General features: G+C 34.8%; 3 protein-coding genes across 4 annotated transcripts; 2 read left to right on the top strand and 1 right to left on the bottom strand.

The window, feature by feature from the left end:
* The first annotated feature begins 2,918 nt into the window (after positions 1-2,918).
* Positions 2,919-7,407, top strand: LOC131026622 (uncharacterized). 2 transcript variants are annotated; one of them, XM_057956536.1, is made up of 7 exons: positions 2,919-3,571; positions 4,085-4,273; positions 4,367-4,465; positions 4,804-4,935; positions 5,007-5,144; positions 5,778-6,008; positions 6,687-7,407. In XM_057956536.1, exons 1-7 carry the CDS (start codon positions 3,119-3,121, stop codon positions 7,044-7,046), a joined length of 1,602 nt encoding a protein of 533 aa, XP_057812519.1. In that variant the 5' UTR covers positions 2,919-3,118; the 3' UTR covers positions 7,047-7,407. The 2 variants fall into 2 exon arrangements, with proteins under 2 accessions (XP_057812519.1, XP_057812520.1); XM_057956537.1 differs by having other exon boundaries at positions 2,998-3,571; positions 6,702-7,407.
* A 2,823-nt stretch (positions 7,408-10,230) lies between these two features.
* LOC131026638 (ethylene-responsive transcription factor WRI1-like) lies at positions 10,231-17,057 on the top strand. Its single transcript, XM_057956555.1, has 7 exons — positions 10,231-10,845; positions 10,970-11,052; positions 11,320-11,328; positions 11,486-11,574; positions 12,536-12,660; positions 13,849-13,925; positions 16,224-17,057. The coding sequence occupies exons 1-7, from the start codon at positions 10,652-10,654 to the stop codon at positions 16,802-16,804; spliced, it is 1,158 nt and encodes a 385-aa protein (XP_057812538.1). The 5' UTR covers positions 10,231-10,651; the 3' UTR covers positions 16,805-17,057.
* A 463-nt stretch (positions 17,058-17,520) lies between these two features.
* On the bottom strand, positions 17,521-20,333 carry LOC131026617 (ETHYLENE INSENSITIVE 3-like 1 protein). The gene is made up of 2 exons (XM_057956530.1): positions 20,141-20,333; positions 17,521-19,739 (listed from the first exon to the last, which is right to left on the bottom strand). The coding sequence occupies exon 2, from the start codon at positions 19,631-19,633 to the stop codon at positions 17,837-17,839; it is 1,797 nt and encodes a 598-aa protein (XP_057812513.1). The 5' UTR covers positions 19,634-19,739; positions 20,141-20,333; the 3' UTR covers positions 17,521-17,836.
* Positions 20,334-21,023: the final 690 nt, after the last annotated feature.

The raw sequence follows: 21,023 nt of genomic DNA, 5'->3' as shown, positions 1-21,023 counted from the left end.
ATACAACACTATAAAATTATGGCATTTATGTACTCAAAGATTTGTTTGGACTTGTTCGAAGGTAGTGTAAATTTTAGACCATAATTATTTTATATTTTGTTTGTTTTCGTGTTTTTATTGTAACATAGGTTCTAAATTTAGGTTTATTATATTGTGTTCTTATTTGCATGAAATCCAGAGTTTACGTGATCGCGTGACATAATTACGTCCGAACACGAGAGAAGAAACTATGCAAATTTCATATATTTGCCCATCTATCTATCTATACATATATAAAAGCTGGTCCATCTAGCAAAAAAAATTTCCCGCTCTTTTACACAATCTATTTTTGGAAGTTGATTTATATTTAGAAAGTTCACTAATTCATAGGATGATATATATAAGTTGCGGGGCCCACTTGCTACAATCTATACAGTGCTCTTTTATATCATGCAATTTATAGTTTTGTGAAAAATATCCTTTATTTTTGTGAATTTATATTTTTTTTAGATAAATTTAATTATATAAATATCCAATATTTAAAATTTAAAGTCACCAACATTTTTCAGTGTGAATTTATATAAATTTTAAAATATATATATTATATTTTGTGAATTTACCCGTGTGAATTTAAATATCTAATATTTAAAATTTAAAATCACCAATAGTAAATTTATGAATTTATACTTAGAATTTATATTTTTTGAAAAATATCATTTTCTTGTGAATTTATATATTTTTAGATAAATTTATATTGAAATATCCAATATAAATTTATAGTTTTGTGAAAAATTATCAATTTCAATTAAATCTTTTGTGAAAAACATCTAATATTTAAAATTCATAATATAAATACATATAAATTGCATGGGATCTTGTAGTCATTTGCAAAAGTGAATATTATTTTTCATTTACACGCAATTTTTGACTATAGATTGTTTTTCAATTCAAGAGAATAAAAACTTATTTACGAACTCTAGCAATATCTCATATTAATTCTTACTGATTTACACGTTAAACAAAGGGATTGGTATGCATGATCAATGGGATTTTTTGTATGATCTTCACAGCTAGACGATGAAGAAGCCTTATTTCAAGGTATGCATGGCGTCAAATTTGTGGGAGAGAGAGAGATAGATAGAGAGGGTGATAGAGTGAAATGTGTAATTTGACAACATTCCTTATATATCTCAAAAAATGCAGCAACTTTTTATTATATCAAACCAAAATCGACTCCATTGTCAAAGCGTTTCATTTAATATAATATATTAAATATATAAGTTTCATATATATCTCCCATGAAATGTGCATCCCCATGGCCTATATAAACTAACTTTTCGTGTTAAAATTTTACCTACACTCCCTTCTCATTTTGATATTCATCATTTCTCTAATCACAAGCATGCCGACCATGTGGTATTTAGTAAAAAACTTGCAACCAAATAATGCCAGATCTACAATTAAAATGAGACTTGTGCGTGCATACAACCGCTCAACAATGTTATCAACTATGAGTGTATTTTTCATGATCGTGAGGTAAAAATTCTCTATTCACTAAACTATTACGTATTTAAGCATTTTTGCAACATTATTATGTTTTTCTAATTTAGTTGTTTTTTTTAATATAGGGTGACCACATCCATGCTACACTTGATCGCACGTTGATCCCCAAGTTCAAACATATCTTGAAAGAAGACAGTGTTTATGCCATAAAAATTTTTTTGGTGATGCATGATTCCAACAAAAAGTATAGAACAACGACAAATGTCTACTATATTAAATTTATTAATAGTAGTCATATAGTTGAAATTTATGAAGAATGTTTTTCACGCCAACTATTTAACTTTAAAAGTTTTGAAGAAGTGGCCTCCATTGCAATGACAATATGTTATTTGGTAATGTGTTTATTTCATTATTTCCTTATACATGCATATTCAATTGATAAACTCAAAATTCATATTTTTATAAACTCAACATTTTGATATATCTACATTATTGGTATGCATTTATATATGTAGATGTAATTGGTGTGGTTTATCACAAAGTAGTTAAACTGTACTTTGCAATGATGGAAGACAAGTTGAAGGGGTCTGAAATCTTGATATATAATGAAGACAAAGTAGAATGTTCGTCTACTACAAATGTTGTAATAAATAAATTTTCCAAAATTTATAATAATAAGATGAGAAGTTTCCAATTGTCTTTTCATATATTATTATTTTTACATTGATTTTTATGTAATTAAAAATGATAGTCTTAAATATATTTTAGTAGTAATATAATTGGTATAACAATTGTATAATACTCCCTCCGTCCCGCTAAAATTGGCAACATTCGTTTCGACACGGAGATTAAGAAATTGAGTGTTATATGTTTTAATAGAGTGTGGCCTATAATTGTTGACCAAATTAGTGTGTAATTGTTGACTTAATTAAAGTAATTTTGGCATTTTTAGAAAGTGGCCTACAATTGTTGACCAAATTAGTGAGTAATTGTTGACTTAATTAAAGTAAACTTTTGCCATTTTTAGAAAGTGGCCAACTTTAGTGGGACACCCAAAATAGAAATGTTGCCAACTTTAATGGGACGGAGGGAGTAATATATTTTTAAAACTCATTTATTTTAGAGATTATACAAAAATGTCTTCGAGAATATGTTACAATAAAACTTTAACAACATATGTAATCCCGTGCATCGCACGGGTAAAACACTAGTTCACATAATTACGCGAATATTTTTATTTATCTCATATTCATGCATCACGCTTTTGCATGATCTCGTAACAATATATTTTTTGTGCAAATACTAACATTTCACTAATAATGTCAGGTGAATTAAGTGATGCAAATCATACCAAAATGTATGATATATTATGAGAAAATAATTCAAATGGACTTAATTAACACAGCAGCATTATACCCAAGACATAAATAATTGGCTCTCAAAAAAGACATAAATAGTTTTTTTTTTTTTTTGATAAATCCAAGACATAAATATTCATCACAACAATATGACATTATTATTCAAATAAATAATGTCACATACGACAAAAAAACTGATGAACTCAACACCAGAAAGATTCATTTCTTCATTTGTATATTTTCCACAGATTTAATCCGAAGAAATAATTCCCATAAAAATGGCCACCGCCTCCTTCAAATCCACTTCCAGAAGAGGCGCAGCTACAGAACCCAAAGCCCCGCCGCCCGCCGCCGCTTCACGGCGGCGTTCCCACAGCGTCAGCGCTGTTTCCCGGAAGACCCACGTCCCCTTCGACGACAATACTCCGATTTCCTCCGAATTCTCCAATAGCAGAGATAACCCTCTTTTCTGGAGCAGATCTTCTTCACCTCGAGATAAAGAAGAAAGCGGAAGGATCGGTGAGATAGCTACCAGTAGTAATAAGTCGTCATCTAAATTGAATGCAAAGAGCGCAGTCAACGGCAATGGCAATGTCGGTGGTAACTCTTCTGGTGAGCAGAGGGGGCGCTCTGTTACGCGGAGTCTTAGCCACAGCAATGGGATCGGCCGCAGTTTGTCGAGGGTTCGAGGGCGCTCCGTCTCTACAGCTTCTCGTAGCGGAGCTTACGAGGTAGCGTTTTGGAAAGCTCTTGTTTCAAATGTTTTTAATTGATTGGTTTAACTGTAGCTACTAGCTCGAACAAGATGAAGTGTGCTGTAATTTGGCGATGTTGGTGCATCCGCCCAAATTAAATCCTAATTATAGTTAATAAATCCTAACTAGGGATTGATAAAACCTAATTGGAGATTACTAAACCTGAATTGGGAGTTGGTGAACCCTAATTGGAGTGGATGCACCGTGCATTCGAATGTAGACGAGTTTTTGCTAAATATGAATGGCTGTTGTGTAACGATACATTTGGTTGATGAGTATCATCGACTCAATTTGATCATAAGCTAGTTATCTTGAGGAGGTGAAGGTTAGTTGAGCTAGATTCTTTAACTGGTATAGTATTGGCGGTGTTGTCGATAGACTGAAATGAGTGTAATGAAAGCTTAGCTTTTGAAGCATAACAAACCAAAAGTTCAAATGTTTTCCTTCCACTAATTGATTTGCATACTGCTATGTCTTCTTTTGTGACAGAATGAGAAAGAGCAGGGTTGTCTTACTACTCCTATCGCTCAAAGCAGACATGAGGTGAAGAGGACTAGTAATAGTATAAGTAGAACTAATTCAGTAAGAAATAGGGTAAGTAACCCAGGGGAAGCGAAATATGCTGGAGTGAGAACGGCCCGGAATCAAGCAAAAGAGTGGTCTGAAGACGATTCTGCTGTGAGTTTTAACTTGTTCATTATTTTCGATTGACTACTCATGGTTTTGGTGTTGCAATGACTAAATGTAATACAAAGGTCAACATGCTCCCAGTGTAGTTTGCAGATATCAAATTTGGAGGATGGTATTTCAGTCGGTTCCTTGTCAGAAGCTGAAGAGAAAACCATTAGAAATGCATTTGAAGAGTTGAATGTAAGAGCTGAATTATGTGCTTTTATTCCTTTGTCATATATCATTTTGCATTTACAAGTGCGTCTGTGCATGTGGAATGCTATTTTCTGTCGCTTGCATAAATTATATTGCATAGAGTACAAATTGAGTGATGTATCTGTCATATCTGCCCAATTACTTTAGTTGGATAGGATCTTGTTGATATACAAAAAGCCCGTGAAGCTTGAAATCCCAAATTATAGCTAAGCATTATGGCTTATCTATAGAAGTTATGAGGATTTATTAGGTTTGCATAATGTGCATAGGCCATCTTTCTGAAGGCATGATATTCACGGCTCCTTTTGCTTATCTGATATCAGTTTTTTCGAAGAAATAATGCCAACCAGGCTGCACCTGCAAATGTTCCTGATATGTCCTCAGATTTAGTAAATTCTGATGCTGTTGAGTTAATCTCGGACATCAGAAGGGAATATGCCATAAAATTGGAAGAGGTGATGTTTAGCTGATTTGTAGAGCATTGTCCTCACTTGTGTCACAAGACTGATAAAGTACATTGGTGCAGTCCGAAGAACGTGTCAGAAAACTTCGAGCAGATCTTGCAATTGAAGAGCACCGTGGGCAAGAGCTGGATAGAATACTTAAGGAGATAGTTCCTGATCGAAAGACTTCTGATATGCAGAGATCTCGTCGAGGAAGAAAAGTAGGTTGTTTTTGTGCATATATATATGTATTACTTGAACTGATCTTTAATCTCTTAATAGACTAGGTAACTTGACCATCCATCATCCTATCAAAAACTTACTTTCACACAACATATATATATATATATTTTTGCATAAGATTTTCTATGCTCCTCGTTTCTGTACAATTAGGGGTTATAATTTGGAGATAAAAACGAGTTTCTTTTGCTGCAATAGAATTATACTTCTTTATTGTGTCTGTCGTAGAATTTTATTGGAAAGTGTTCCCTTTCCAAATGGATTTTCGTGAAGGATTTTTTTAGAAAGTTATTCTCTAATCTAATCTAGTTTGGACGAATTCAAAATTCCATTTCAGTCCAGAAGTTTGTATATATATTTGAGTGGTAGAGTTTTTTCAGTTATTTCTTCTTGAGAATTATCAAAGGGCCACTCGGCCCACTCCTACTCCTGAATTATGCTGTTTCCTCACTTTTGGGATGTGTGTGGTAAAGAGTGAACATAAATGCCCTTTTCTATTTATAATTGTCCAACAATATTTGATGGTTTAGATATCCTTTCCCAGAGTTGTAGATTATATAAACAATATCTATAAATTGGCAGCTGGAGATGACATTGACTTTTTCTGGTGTTAGACAAGCAATGAAAGAAAACGGATGTCGAACCGCCTAACTGAAGAAGCCATGGCATATTTTGACGAATGTGTGTCCTTGTCCACCTTTGATAGTTCTGACTTCTCAGCTTCAGAAGATCCAGCCTACAGTTTAGTTGGAGCTGCTGGACCTGTAGGCACTTCTTCTTTGGCAAATGGAAATCCGAGCACCTTATGCTGTTATGACCAGGGCAGTCTCATTGAAAACAAAAAGGTTCCTCTCTACAATTTACTGAATATTTGTTTAACTTATTCAATCTGGCATAGTTGATCGTTCACGCTCATTTGGCATGCCAAGTCAAGTGTCTGCAATTTTCGTATAGCATCTAAATGAATACATGTCCATATTTCTCTACAATAGACGATGCAAGTCACAAAAATTAAAAACCAACTTTATATTCCACAAGTTTGCTTTCATCTACTCTTTAAGGCCAGCTATTTAGTCCCTTCCATTGTCCGTGTTTGTTCTGTCATTTTCCAAATCTTTATAAGCAGCTTTTCTGTGCCTGCAAGTGACGGCAGAGAGTAAGAAATCAAGACATTGCTCAAAGCCTAAAAAATATAGTATTTTTTGTAAATCTTTTCTCCTTGATATGAGGTTTCATTAATTTTTTTGAACTACATATTTCTTGGCATTTCCTCGTCATTTTCAAATACTGTAGGCATTTGCATGCCAGAGTTTTCAATTCATCTTTGTTCTATCCAGCTCTTGATTTAGTCTGAATTGCATTAGGTTCCTAGTATTATTGCTATTCTTTTAAATTGCTTCACATTCCATTTGAAATATTTCTCGCGTTTAATTGCCATCTCCAAACTTGCTAGTTTTGATCAGTTAACATTCCAATCAAACCACAAGTCCGCTCAGTTTCCGAGAAATTCCTATTGATTTCAGATATATGATGACCAGTTGCAGCTCAAACCTTGCGAGGATTCTGAACCAGCCGCCAACAACAGCAACGCTGGTCCAGGGAGCTGTCAACTTTACGAGTTCTCGTTTGCTGATAAAAGGCTTGATGAGGTCGGACCTCAAGCAGATATTAGGAGTTATATCAAGAATTTTGAGAGAGAAACTAAGAAAGACATAGATTTGGAGGCTTCCAATTCATACTACGACGCTGAAGAATACAACACACGAGGCCAGATTGAGGGTGTATTGTTTGACAGGGTGCTATATAACAGCAGAATAGAGTCGGGTGGTTTGCTTTTATGTGGTGGCGCTATCTCGTGTCTGCCCTTTGCTTCAACTATGTGATAACACGAAATTGCTTCGATGATGTGTTTTCTAACGGCCTGCTCTCTACGGATGCAATAAGCATGCTGCCGTAGTCTCTTGGATGCGTTGTGGTCGTGAACTTCTGCCTCGGATAGTCTTTGCGACGCCATTTCTTTTAATTTTTTGGGGTTATAAGCATTGTGTATATGTATGTATTGCAACACAGATTGTATATCTGTCTCAGTGAATGAGGGAGCTCATGTTAGATTGAGTGATGCATGAAGGTTTGTAACTAGTGGTACCTTTTATTGCATACAAAATATGCCACCATTTGTCTGTGTTTTGGGTTTTGATCCAAATATGATTTTCACTTAATTTATAAGATTAAATTTTTGTGTTATTTTAATGTTTGAAGTTGTGAATGAAACACAATTTCAGTTTTTAGCATTCAATACTTCAGCGATTTATATTAAATTAAGACATCTTGTTTCGTAGTCATATCTAAAACAAGTCTTTACATTCTTAATTCAATTCCAAAGAAGCTTTAGAAGAAGGTTAATTATCAGAAATAACACGAATTTAATCCAAATTTGTAATCTTGCATGAGTTTTGATGCGTTGAAGTTAATATATTCACATTTTTTAATTAAAGTTCATCGAAAATGTACCCTAAGTCCCTAATCAACCGCTAAAATGGCATAGTTATAATAGTGTAAAATTTTAGAATGTTGTAAATGCAAAGAATTAGAAGGTGGTTGTAAGTTGTAACCGCAATATTTTAAAAGTCACGTGAAAATTATATCTTCGGACAAAAATTCGATGATTGTAACTACATTGTTTTAAAAGTCATGTGAAAATTACATATCCCAACGTTGTGATATCCAATAACTAACCCTTGAAAAAATTTAGAATGTTGTAAATGTAATAAATTAAAAAGTGGTTGTAAGTTGAAATGGAATATTTTTAAATTCACGTTAAAATTATATATTTAGACAAAAAAAGATGGTTGTAACTGCATTATTTTAAAAGTCACGTGAAAATTACATAATCCGACACACATGTTATACTATGCAATAATTAACCCTAGAATATATCTATAATAAATATGTAAGCATAATCTTTGTAAGAATAAATATGTGGGATATTAATGCTTGATTTTCAAGGGCTATGCCAAATTTGAATTTTATTAAGAAAAATACATAAAAATAATAAAAAGGGGAGGAAAAAAGATTTTGTTTTTCAGTATATAACTGACAAAATTGTGATACATGAAGTGGATGCAAAGTGGCTAGTGGTTTTTGACCTGTAAATTAACCAAACCACCGAGGGCATAATAGTCATTTCAGACACTGTAATTTCGATTAATTAAGCTCATAATTAATATATAACCATCCATACATGCATCTTTGGCGACAAATATCTACTGACAAAATTCACAGATCTCTTCTCCCATAAAGTAAACATTATTATTGCAACCTTATGGTTCCTAATTAAACACAATAATTTGAAATTTATTTATATATATATATATACATTTAGAGAGAGAGAGAAGAGAGAGATAGAGAGAGGTTCATTTAGGTGCAGAAATCCACAGAGTGTATAATGCCAATTGGTAGCATGGCTGAGTGCTTAGGCCAAGTGTTGAAAATATTTATTAACTATGGTTTACTTAACTCAACCACTATGCCAAATTCAAACCATTATTGCTTTTCCAATTTACTCTTTCTTTGGGAACATTGATTTCTAGTAAACTTATTTAATGTTGGGTTTGTTTTATTTTCACATATTCTCCTGTGCACCCGGGTGCACGGTGCCATTTCGATAATATGATAATGTCATTTAATATTAGTGTCATTTCAATATAGTGTTAGTGTTATTTATATAACATGATAGTATCATTTGTAAAACAAAATAGTGTTAGTATCATTTCAAGATAGTGTTAGTGTCATTTTACATCCGAGTACACGGTGTACCCGGATGCACTGACGACCACCTCTTTTTATTTTAATAGAGTTTAATTAAAGGAAATAGTACATGTAAACTATATGGGACCGGATTTAGATGATTATTATTAAAAGGTACATCATTTTTTTCTCAACAAATAGCCTAATATATGTACTATTATTATCCCCTCCCCCAATTATACGGCAGAATTGACAAAACAAAACGCATATTCATTAAATAAAATAATTCAAAACCGACCGCAATCTCATCTATATAATTTTCAATTTAGAAACCCGCAACTTTCAACATTTTTTAGAAAATATTTCTACTTTTTCTTATTAAAAACCTCCGAATTAAATAAAATAATTCAAAACCGACCGCAATCTCATCTATATAATTTTCAATTAAGAAACCCGCAACATTCAACATTTTTTAGAAAATATTTCTACTTTTTTTTTATTAAAAACCTCCAACTTTTATTGTTTTCCAAAATTTGTTATATATAAAATTGGGTGATGAAATAATATGCTACTTTGCTAAACTCTTAGATGGAACAACGTTGTTTTATTGGACGAAGTGGTAGAAAAACATTCCAGTTAAAAATTCGACGATCAATCTGATGTTAGGGGGGCATTTTCTGAAGAACACTGAAGATTGAGGATTTCTTTTAACAGAAAACGAAAGTTTGAGACATTTTCTGAAAAACGCCGGGAGTCGAATATTTTTAAATAGAAAATAAATATTGTGGACATTTTATAAAAATAGCTGAAAATCGAGAACATAAAATACGAATAATCCGATATTTTCTTGATTTTCATATTTACTCTCCTTGCTCAAAATACTAAAATATTGAAAAACGCTGAAAGCTGGAAGTTTTTAAACAGAAAATTAAAACCTGTGGTCATTTTATAAAAAATATTGAAAAAATATAAAACATGAATAATTCAATTGTAAAAAAAAAAGAAGAATAATTCGGTATTTTCTTGATTTTCAAATTTACTTTCCTTGCTCAAAATACTAAAATAAGACTTCACCCCCCCCCCCCTCTCCCCACCCCACCCCACCCACCCACCCACCCAATTTTTTTGAAGAAAATATAATTTTTGAGTTTGCTTTGGTGATCTACATAAAGAAAAAGATTTTGTAAAAAATACATCAAATAGACCACTCTATTTTTTCTTTACTTTAATTATTTTAAAATACTTTTTTCTTTATTTTATTGTTTTGCTGCAAACCTACACAATCTATTTAATATTAATTTTCCCTTAGTTTGTTTGGCAAGAATTTTCCTCCTCCCTCACAAACTCCCTTGTCTTCTTCTTCCTTTTTCCTTTTCCCTTTTCTTTTTTTGCTTCAAAATTCTCAGCCGTGACTCCATTCCAAGCTTGTATTTTTCCCTCTCTCTCTCTCTCTCTCTCACTACGCAGAGTTAATTTTGGCAAACCACTTTAGCTCACCAAAAAAGAAGCCTTTTTCCTCTCCTCTTAATTCCCCTTTTGTTGTTGATTCCACACCAACCCACCCATCTTCACACACATTTCTTCTCCGCGCTGCGCAGCGTGTCATCTCTCTTGTAGAGAGAGAAACAAACCAAGTGAGAGAGAGAGAGAGAGAGAGAAACACACTCACGCAGACCCCCTTAAAACCCACACACACACACACATACAGAGAGGGGAACCAAAAAAAAACAGAGAAGAGAGAATGAAGCGCAAGTCTCCTTCATCTTCGTGCTCCTCCTCTTCATCTTCCTGCTGCATCGAATCGCCGTCAATCGCCCAACCCAGCGCGCCGGAATCCAAGCCCAAGCCCAAGCGCGTCCGAGCCAAGAGGAATCAGAGCGACAATTCCGCCACCTCCGCTAAATCACGCAGCTCCATTTACAGAGGCGTCACCAGGTACACACATTTCATTAATTTTATTTCCCTTTTCACTCCGATTCATGCATGCATGCCGTTGTAATCACATCAATTCATCAATTCACCAATTCGATCGCTTAATTCGATTCCTCTTCGAAATCAGGCATCGGTGGACTGGCAGGTACGAAGCTCACCTCTGGGATAAGACCACATGGAACAGCATCCAGAACAAGCGAGGAAGACAAAGTGATTATTCATTTCTCTTCAATTTTTTACTTATTTTTAAATTTTAATCGTCGGAAAAGTGTGTGTAAAAGTGGAATTCCTCGAAAGCGAGGAGATCTGGGATCTTAGTTCAATTAATTAGTTGGTTAATTAATAATCAATTGATTTTTCTGAGCGGCAATTAATAGTTAATTGAAAATCTCTGACTGTGTTTTTATTCTTGATGATGATGATGATGATGATTCTGCTCCGCATCAACGTTCATTAACGCATTTGTCGCTGCCGCAGTTTATTTAGGTAACCTAGCTTCCCCTCTTTCTTCTTTCTATTAATTAATCACTTCACGTTAATTGCGTGTGTGTGTGAAACGGGTTAATGTCTGCATGCAGAGGTTTAGGCAAAGAAATTTGAATGGGTTTAATATGTGAATTGAATTATGATGCAATTAATGTAGGTGCTTATGATAATGAGGAAGATGCGGCACGGACCTACGATCTAGCTGCCCTTAAATACTGGGGACCTGCCACCATCCTCAATTTTCCGGTAATTCCCTCTCTCGATTATAGTGAAAATCGCAATTTAAAATAAGAATCGATGAATAACTCGAAAAAATGAAAAAAAAAAAAAAAAAAATCGCTTGCTCAGAATTTGAACTGACACGGTGATGCATTCACCGTAGATCTTCATGATCTAAGGATTGAGAATGGTTCTAATTTCTCATTTTAAATAAGAATTTCCATTTGAACCTCTTCATATATATAGTATATAGGTAAAATGTTAGATTGAGTTTAATTACTTAAAAGAGTTAATAATGTTTTGTGTTCCTAATATTTAGTGTTTTTTCTTAAAATGTCATCACCTTTTGTTTTCTATTCAAAACCATTGTTTTCTAAAAAATGTCCTGCCGTGCAAAAAGTCCAACGACAGAGCGATGAGTCACATTGCCGAACTTTTAGGTGGAATATATTTTTTACACCTCACCCAATAAAACGACGTTTTTTCGCCTAAGAATCTGGCGAGTTGTCTCATTATTCCGCCGTCAGATTTTGTCATCGAGTCATTTTTTAGAAAAAAAAAAAGCTAAGAATTGGGGGGATTTGAATAGAAAACGTAATTTTTCTGAAAAACGTTGGAAGTTGAGGGTTTTTGAATAGAAAATGACCGAAAATTGAGGGTACGAAACATGATTAAATTTCATGTGTGTGTGTGTGAAATTAGTGAAGTTGAAAATTTGGAGAGTGAAAAATGCAATTGGATCTGCATTGGTGAATAATTTAGAAGGATTGAGGCAAATTTGCTTTTTGAGCACGTGTGGGGGTGGTGTATAGCAGGCAGTGTACAAACAAATTAAGAAGCCTGAAAAAAGGGGATATTGAAAGAGTGTTAGAATAGATTTAGATTAGATTAGATTATGTGGTGAAAGTGAAGGCCGCAAACAAAATAATTAAGAGCATTAATAGCTGAGTTTGACTGATAATGATATTGTTGGCACATGATAATGCAGGTAGAGGGCTACACCAAAGATGTTGAAGAGATGCAAAAATTGAGCAAGGAAGAGTATTTGGCGTCGCTTAGGCGGCGGAGCAGCGGCTTTTCTAGGGGCGTTTCTAAATATCGCGGTGTAGCAAGGTAATGAGAATCAAAAGATAAATTAAAAAAAAAAATGTGTATGTTGACCTAAAGGTAAAGTGGTTAATGTTTGAGGTCAAAGATTTTCGAGTTCATCGTGATACATTCTTTAAATTTATTTATTTGATTGTTCATTTATATATATAAAAAAAAGAGGTATAATAAAATAAAATTAAAAGAGATTTGCATCCCAATCTCATTTCAAAAGTACATAAAACGGTTTGATTTTTTGTTCCTTTTCTAGCAAAAAAACAGTTGGTTGGGGCCCCACTTTCGTGCTTCATTCTTTTCAGTGGTTTTAGTGTGGGAAAATGTGATTTATGTGTTGTCAAAGTCGTTTGCCATCGATCTCTTATACATATATATAGAGAGAGAGAGAGAAATGTCTTTTATTTTTTTAGAGAATATATATAGAAATGGTATGTTACAAGATTTATTGAACACCGCTCACGTTTAATTCTCATTTAACGTTATCTTTTTTATTTTATACATTTATTTTGATTTTAATGCTTCATAATTTGTTATTGAGATCAATAATTTTATAATTTACATAAAAATTAAAGTTTGATTTATTCTTTATATTATTTGAAGTTAAAAGAAAATATGAACGAATCGGAATTTGATTTTTATGTAAATTATAAAATTAATGATCTCGCTAACAATTTATAAAATATTATAATCAAAATAAATATATAGGACAAGCAAGATAATGTTAACAAGGTTTAAACGTAAATGGTGCTCACCTAAGGTATTAAATAAGTATAACATTTATTTATCTCTCTCTATATATAGTATTTCTCTCGGGTCAAAACAGTAAGATGGGTCAAAATTCGGATTTAAATATAAAATTACAAATATATGTCATTTGATATGCATTTGGATTATGTTTATATAGGTACTGGATTAGGCTAAAAAATGGAGTATATTTTAAATATAAACTAGGATTAGTTTCAGCCTTTAGATCAAGAAAATTACGGTAAATTTATTATTTTATGGTCCTAGATTCGAATCTCATAAGAGGTGAATCATCACTTTTCACAAAAAAAAAAAATCATGTTATTCATAGAATTCATCATAATTTCATGATTTATTATTTTTGAATTCATCTTAATTTCATGATTATAATTATTATTTTAAAAATAGGTTTGTAGCAATGTTTGACTTACGCCTCAATTTGAATTTGGACAGGCACCATCACAACGGCCGGTGGGAGGCTCGAATTGGGCGAGTTTGTGGAAACAAGTACCTCTACTTAGGAACCTACAGTGAGTAGCCTTCATTTGTTAAAATTCAAGTCTACTTTTCATGCAACTAGCATTTGCATCCCGTGCAATGCACGGGAAAATATTTTTTATTTTTTATATTTATATAAAAATTAATACTAATTTAATTATCATACTCATAAATATAATAAAAAATAATTTTAATTAAATATATTTGAATTGAATATTAAAAAATTTAAAAATAATAAGAATTTACAATTATAAAATTTGATATTATGAAAGCAAAAAAAAAGTAAAAAAATAAAAAAATACTAATAAAAAAATTAAAAATATATTTTTTTTTCAAAAAGATGAGAAATGAGAGAGAAATTTATAAAATTTTAATATTTAAACAAATTTAATTTTTACATTTTAAATCAAATATTTACATAAAATATATCAAATTAAAGCTCTTATCGTGATCTTTAATTTGATATGCATATTAAATATTTTATAATTAATCGAATTTCTCAATTTTGGTAAGAAATTAAACAACGGATAAGAAGTTAAAGAGATGAAAAATAAAAAGAAAAATATAGTTTAAACATAAACCTTCAATTTTATTATAACTAATATTTATTTAATTTTGTTTTATAACAACATATTAGTAGTTTGTTTGTTCAGTTGACCGTGGATTGTATAAATTCATTTGAATGGTTTTTTGTCTAATTAATTAATAGATAATAGATTTGGTTTAATTAGAGAACGTGGGGTTGTATAAATCCATTTTAATGGTTTTTTGTCTAATTAATTAATAGATAATAGATTTGGCTTAATTAGTGAACGTGGATGTGGATAACATATTTATAACCATCATATTAAAAGTATTTTCAAAATTGCCATTAAAATCAATTTCAAATTGATTTGAAATCAATTTGAAATTGAAAACTCCCTTTTTAATATAGTATAGATTCTTGATTTACTCTATAAAATTTGATGAACGATGTTTATTAGATTATACAAGAGCTAGAATAGTAAAAAGGGAAAATAAAAGAATAATAAAGGATAAGTATTAGGAACCGTGATGTATTTACCAACCCCACCTAATTAGTTGCAGAGATCTGATATTGGAAATCCCCATCATCTTGTCCCCAAACAAATCAAACAGTAATTTATAAAGGGTTGAAAAGCTGACATGGCACATTGATGACTGGTTTTACTACTTAATTATATAGTATTAAGACAGTATCTGCAGACCTCTTAACAAAGGAAACTTTGTTCTCCTTTATAAAACTCAAAATATTCCCTTGGTGGTGTGGGGTGGGGTGGGGTGGGGTGGGGGGTAGGACAAGGAGGTTTCAATTTTTTATACTTGACAACTTTGACTATAGAAAGAAAATTTTATATTTGATGGATCTAAATAGTATGCAGCTCAAGATAGGCCAGCTGAAATGCCCAATTCTTGGGATTTTTGCTTCCAAGAAAACTGAAGGGCTTGTTTTGAATAGGCATATAGGTAGTGGGATATGGAGTTGGTAGCCCTTAAACTGCTAATGATTAATAGCCACACATATTAGAGGATATCCGACTAAGCTTGTTTTAAAGAGTTTATAAGATATAGTTTTTAAAGAACTTATAAGTTGTCAAAATACTTGGATAATTAAGCGTATAAACTCAGCCAAACACCCTCTTAACAACGTTGATGTGTATAGGCTCAGATTTAGTTGTTTTACGAAATAGAGCAAAGGATTAACGAAATACGAGAGTGAGAAATCGTGTACTCGCCCAGCTTGAACAATTCTTAACGAAACCTAAAAGCTAGGAAAAATCCAACTACTTGTATGGATCCAAGATGATAAGTTCTCGTCCACGAGCTCTAGTTTAAATGCTATTTTCATTCACATGGCTCTGCTGCTGTCTACATTGGTATCTAGTGTTCATCAGCCATGATTTGCACGTTTAAATAATTCTATGAGCAATTGTACCCTCTTGCTATTGGACATTTGATTTAACTAATGGCAAATGGCTATGAAAAGTTGACAAATTGGATGCAACTATCAAGTTCTTGTCAACCTCTTCCCCATCTTTGTGGTCACTAACAACAGGGTACAATAATTGCACCTCCATGATTGGAATCTCATAGTGCTGAAGATTTGTTTATGTGAAATCCCACTTAAAGTTGAGTGTTCATAATTCTCATGATAGATATATAGAATAGGGAAAAAACATGATGCAAGAAGTGTCCCTTTCCTAGCAAATTTTGACTTGAACGCGTTTTTTCTTCCATCACCGGCCTAACTATATCTCGTAGAATTCTTGTTAGGGTGCATGTAATTCTAAGAGGGGTCCCGTTTCACGCAGGCACTCAAGAGGAAGCAGCAGCAGCATATGATATGGCAGCGATAGAATTCAGAGGTCCGAACGCTGTAACGAATTTCGACATAAGTAATTACGCGGATAAGTTGAAGAAATTCATACCTGAGGTGCAAGTGGAAGAGGTCCATGTGAAGCAGGAGACGCACTCAACTCCCCCCGACGAGGTACAAGCAGACGAAGATCCTCACCCGGTTGCTGAAACAAGTAGCCCTAAGCCCGAACCCAAAGATTCCAACGAGTCGGAAGGCATGGTCACCATGGAACCAATCGAGGAGCACGGGCACCCTTGGGATCTCTGTCTAGATACTCTATTCAACATCCTCCCAATACCCGACATGCCTCTGGGGAAAGCCTCCGAGGTGTTCGACTACAAAGGCTTCGATGATGATATCGAGTGCATCTTCGACGAGCCATTGGATGATAACGAGATCCTCCAATACGGCGGCCAGATCGACGCAGCAGACGCATTGGTGGCTCAGGACTTGAAAGGGCGGGACGCCTCCGCTTCGACCTCACCTTCTTCGTCGCCACTATCATCGACCACATCAGCCTGCAGCAACATCTAATGCCCCTTCAAGTTTTAGGATGTTTAGACCTTAAGTTACTGTAACTTTAGTTGAGGAAGCTAGCTGTAGATGATAAGAGTAACATGCAGTGCTTCTGCACAAGCTCAGAGTCTTTGGCTTGTTCATGGCCCCCCCCTTTTTCCCCCCTCCCCTGAGATAAAGACTGTCTCAAGAGATAGCTCTGTTTATCAGTGTGTAATTCTAGGATTTCTTCCTTCTTTCATGAAATGAATTCAGTGAGTTTTGTTTTTAATTTTTCTTTTTCCCTCTCCTGTTTTGACTACACCATAAATGACAGATGCAAGAAAACAAAGTGATGAAGTGACACATAACACATTCATAGATTCACACTCTGAGCTTTGGTTCACAGACCATAAACCAAAATATCTCAATTCACTCAAATGGAAAATGTAAGGCTGGTAATGATCTTATTTACACCCAATTATGTAAATTTAGGTAGTGATATGATATGTTATAAAGTCATACAACACAACAAAAGTGAAGTTCAGCTAATTTGGCAACTGTCTATTTCATGGTAAACTTGGCATGTGCTCTCCCCCTAACTTCTTGGCCAGCATTATTCTAACCTCCATGACTACTTTTTGGCTACATTTTAAGCTGATATCAACTAGAACAGAACACCAACAAAACCTTGCCTCTCCATTCATTTATGCTTCAAGATTTGAGGCCATATCAGAACACAGTAACAAACTCAGTTTAGGTGAAAGCATTATTATTTATGATCAACAGGTAATGCCTTGCAGCATTTCAAAACCACAACACAAGGAAGAGCGTGGGAGGTGCAGCCCGGCTAAGCACCTCCCGACGATACAGTCTAATTATAAGCTACAGTTGCAACTTGCAATACATAGTAAAAGCACGCAGGTTCAGCCGGGAGTAATATCTACAATTATGCATATATTTCACTAATTTAAGCAAACCTAACTAGGGAGGCGGAAGATGGATAGACGTCTCACAGAGGATAGTTCTGCAGATCTCTTAGCAGAGTAGGTGGATGGGAACACTCCTGTCTCAAATGTACCAGAGAGGCACTTCATGCTTTGGCAATGGATCCACGGAGAAGTCACCACCGGGTGTGAAATTGAACGGTGAGTCAAGTCTGAAGTCAGCAAAATTCTCCCCTACGTCGCTATTGTACGATGATCTGCACTGGTCATACTGGAATTCTGTTGACATGTATGTAGCACTGCTCAACGGCACACTGGTTTCTTGAAATGTGCCTGCCTGAGACAACGCTCCCTGTCTGAAAAAGTCGCCACCCTGTTGAAGCTGACCGGCAGATTGCTGAGGGTTCTGCCCCAGGAGAATGTTGAAATTCTCAGAATCAAAGCTATTGTTTCCCTGAAGATTGTTATCATACATTGACATTAGCCCACTAATCAATTTCTGATCATCTTCAGGAATCCCAAGGTCAGAAACATTGACACAAGGTAGGTTGGAAGACTTGGTTTCACTGGAAGGAGCACGGCACACGGCTTGTATCTCGTTGTTGATCTGATAGTTTGGTGCGGAAGAACTGAATCGGAACTGGCAATTGTTCTGGTGATTGTTCCTCCATGCTTGGTCATTAAATCCCATGAGTTTATCACTGTGGGGGCATTGAGAAAACTCACATGTATATACCCTCTCACTCTTGTGCTCTTCAACAGAAACCTGTTTCCTTTTCGGGGTATAATCTACATCTAAGTCGATGATCTCTCCCTTAATTGGAGCTAGGGGTAGCACCATAGGGTTATTTTTAGTCGCAGACACCCCGAAGTTGAACAGATCCCTATCCAGTGGCTTGCAGTCGACTGCAACGTTCGCATCATCTTCTACTCCATCCACATCATAGTCACTAGTATCACTGACTAAATACGATCCGCTCCCAACATCGGATGATGATGGTGGATAGCTATCAGGATAGAGTTTTCTAGACAAAGCCTCTTCCTGGTTAATAATAGACAGCCAAGTCGCACTCTCCTTGGCCGTCATCTTATCCTGTAAACACTTAGACTGACGGACTAGCTTGTGTATCTTGGCGATATCAGGGAACATGTGTTTGATCACGGAAGTCAGGACACCAACCTTCCACGCCTTCTTCAGATCGTGGGGCTTCTTGTACGGAGGTGGCCCTTGATCCTTGGGCAAACCCAATTCCGGCCACCAATCTTCCGTCCCAGAAGGCCACCAAGGAGGCGGGACACCCTTTTCCAGTGGGAATCGCCTCTGGGGCGGATTACAGTGCTGCATCAGAGCCGACAGCAGAGATCCAAGCGTAGTGTCCTGCAGCTCCTGAAGCGTCTGAGGAGTTGATGCCACCACACTCGAAGCCTCAGTTTTCCCAGGGATCGAATGCTCTGCCTGATACTTAGCAATCGCAGCAGGGCCATTCCTGTCGAACCTGACTTTCTCCTTCCACCAAGCACGGAGATTGTCAGACGCTCCCGTCACAGGCTTTCCTTTCTCAGGAATGATCCCATACACGAACCCTTGAGCTTTGCAGACCTCCATCATCTTCAGCATATACTTCAAGATGCCATCTTGAGCACGAGACATCTTCTTCCTCCTCGCTTGCTCTTGAGACTGGCGCTGCTTTGCAGTGTCGTCAATCCTCTCCTTGCTCTTCTTCTGCTCCTTGAGCCGCTTCAAGAGCATCCGGTCTTTCCACATCCGCTTTTCCAGCTCATCCACATCCATCTCCTCGTCGCTGTAGTCTCCATCCACCTCTCCCACCGGTTCGAGCTCCTGGGAGCCCTTCAGCTCTCCAGGAGGACCAGTGAGAAAATCAAGATTATCACAAAACCCCATCTCCTCAAAGATGCCCATTTTGACCACAATTCCAATTAATCCACCTCCTAATTCTCTTCACACCTCAATAATACCCTAATCAAGGGGAAACTCCAAAACTCCAAAACTCCAAAACCCCACAAATCTGATCCAAGAAACAATGAAACCATCAAAACCAGAAAAATCACATACATGTAAAGCAAGATTCATTACTCTACCAATACTAATCCAATAACCCTAAAGCCTAAACTGCAAAATCACAAGACAAAAGAGCTAATAGATTCTTCAATCCTACACATATCACAAATCTAACCAGATTCCTTCATCATTCATCCCATGATCTTCAAAATCCCTAACAGAAACTGTGATCTAATAGGCTCCTCTAAGCAAGATCAGATTTTTATTACAGTCCCAATAAAAGACCACAAAATTTGACTCTCAACTATGTCAAGACTTCACCTTTACACAGAGCTGACACATAAATCACAAGAAGAAAATCTACAAGTTTGATTTTAAGAAACAAACAGAGAAGAAATCTAAGCTTACCAATATAATTTTCTTTTACTTTTCTGATCAGGTGCTGGACACCCAATCCAGCTTTTTTCTAGCTCAGATAAGGATGGAATGAGAGAAGAGAGAGAGAGAGAGCATGTGGGGAGATTTTTGGTGGGTTTCGCCTTTTGTAAGAGTTGAAAAAGCAGGTGAATTTGGAGAAGCTGCGAAGAAATGGGAAATGGTAGTAACATTAGTTAACCATGGTTGAGTCAGTTAAAATCTTTTCTTACCTTCTTTGGATAAAGTTTAATTAATTTAACCATGGTTGAGATGGATATGCCTAATCCTGGTTAACTAATGTGTGGTGGATAATTATTTACTTCTTTTATCCTAAAGAAATAATTGCGTTGTTTTTACTGTAATAGCCCATGAACTGCTGTTGATGCCTAGGCTTTGGACTCTTATATGTTAGGCCATATGAAATTTTTATATTCATCATTTCATTATAGAAACACACACTAACATGTTTGTATCTATCAATTCCTTGAAATTATATTAGCCCGAGATTATTTAAAATTAAAGGGATTCAAGATTAATCGAGATAAATTTTATTATAGAGTAAAGATCAAGATTCATAATTATAGTTGAAGCTATCCTAATGTAATATTGTTTTGAGATTAAATTTTAGGGCGAATTCATTCAACTGAACAATACGAGTGAACACCAAGTCTGATCTAATTCTGATATAATTCACCAAATTAAAGACACATGACATAATGTATTGAGTGAGCTAATAAAATAACTATTTTAATATAATAAAAATAAAATCAGGCAAATAGATTTTAAAAAATGAAATCTAATGTTCTTACTATTTTACTCTTACTAGTTATTATTAAAATTCAATAATTGCATGGTTGAATTTGCGAATTTTAAT

This window comes from Salvia miltiorrhiza, chromosome 5, assembly GCF_028751815.1.
Source record: "Salvia miltiorrhiza cultivar Shanhuang (shh) chromosome 5, IMPLAD_Smil_shh, whole genome shotgun sequence".
NCBI lineage: Eukaryota > Viridiplantae > Streptophyta > Magnoliopsida > Lamiales > Lamiaceae > Salvia > Salvia miltiorrhiza.
The sequence above is the reverse complement of the archived record's forward strand: the minus strand, read 5'-3'. Positions and strand labels throughout refer to the sequence as shown.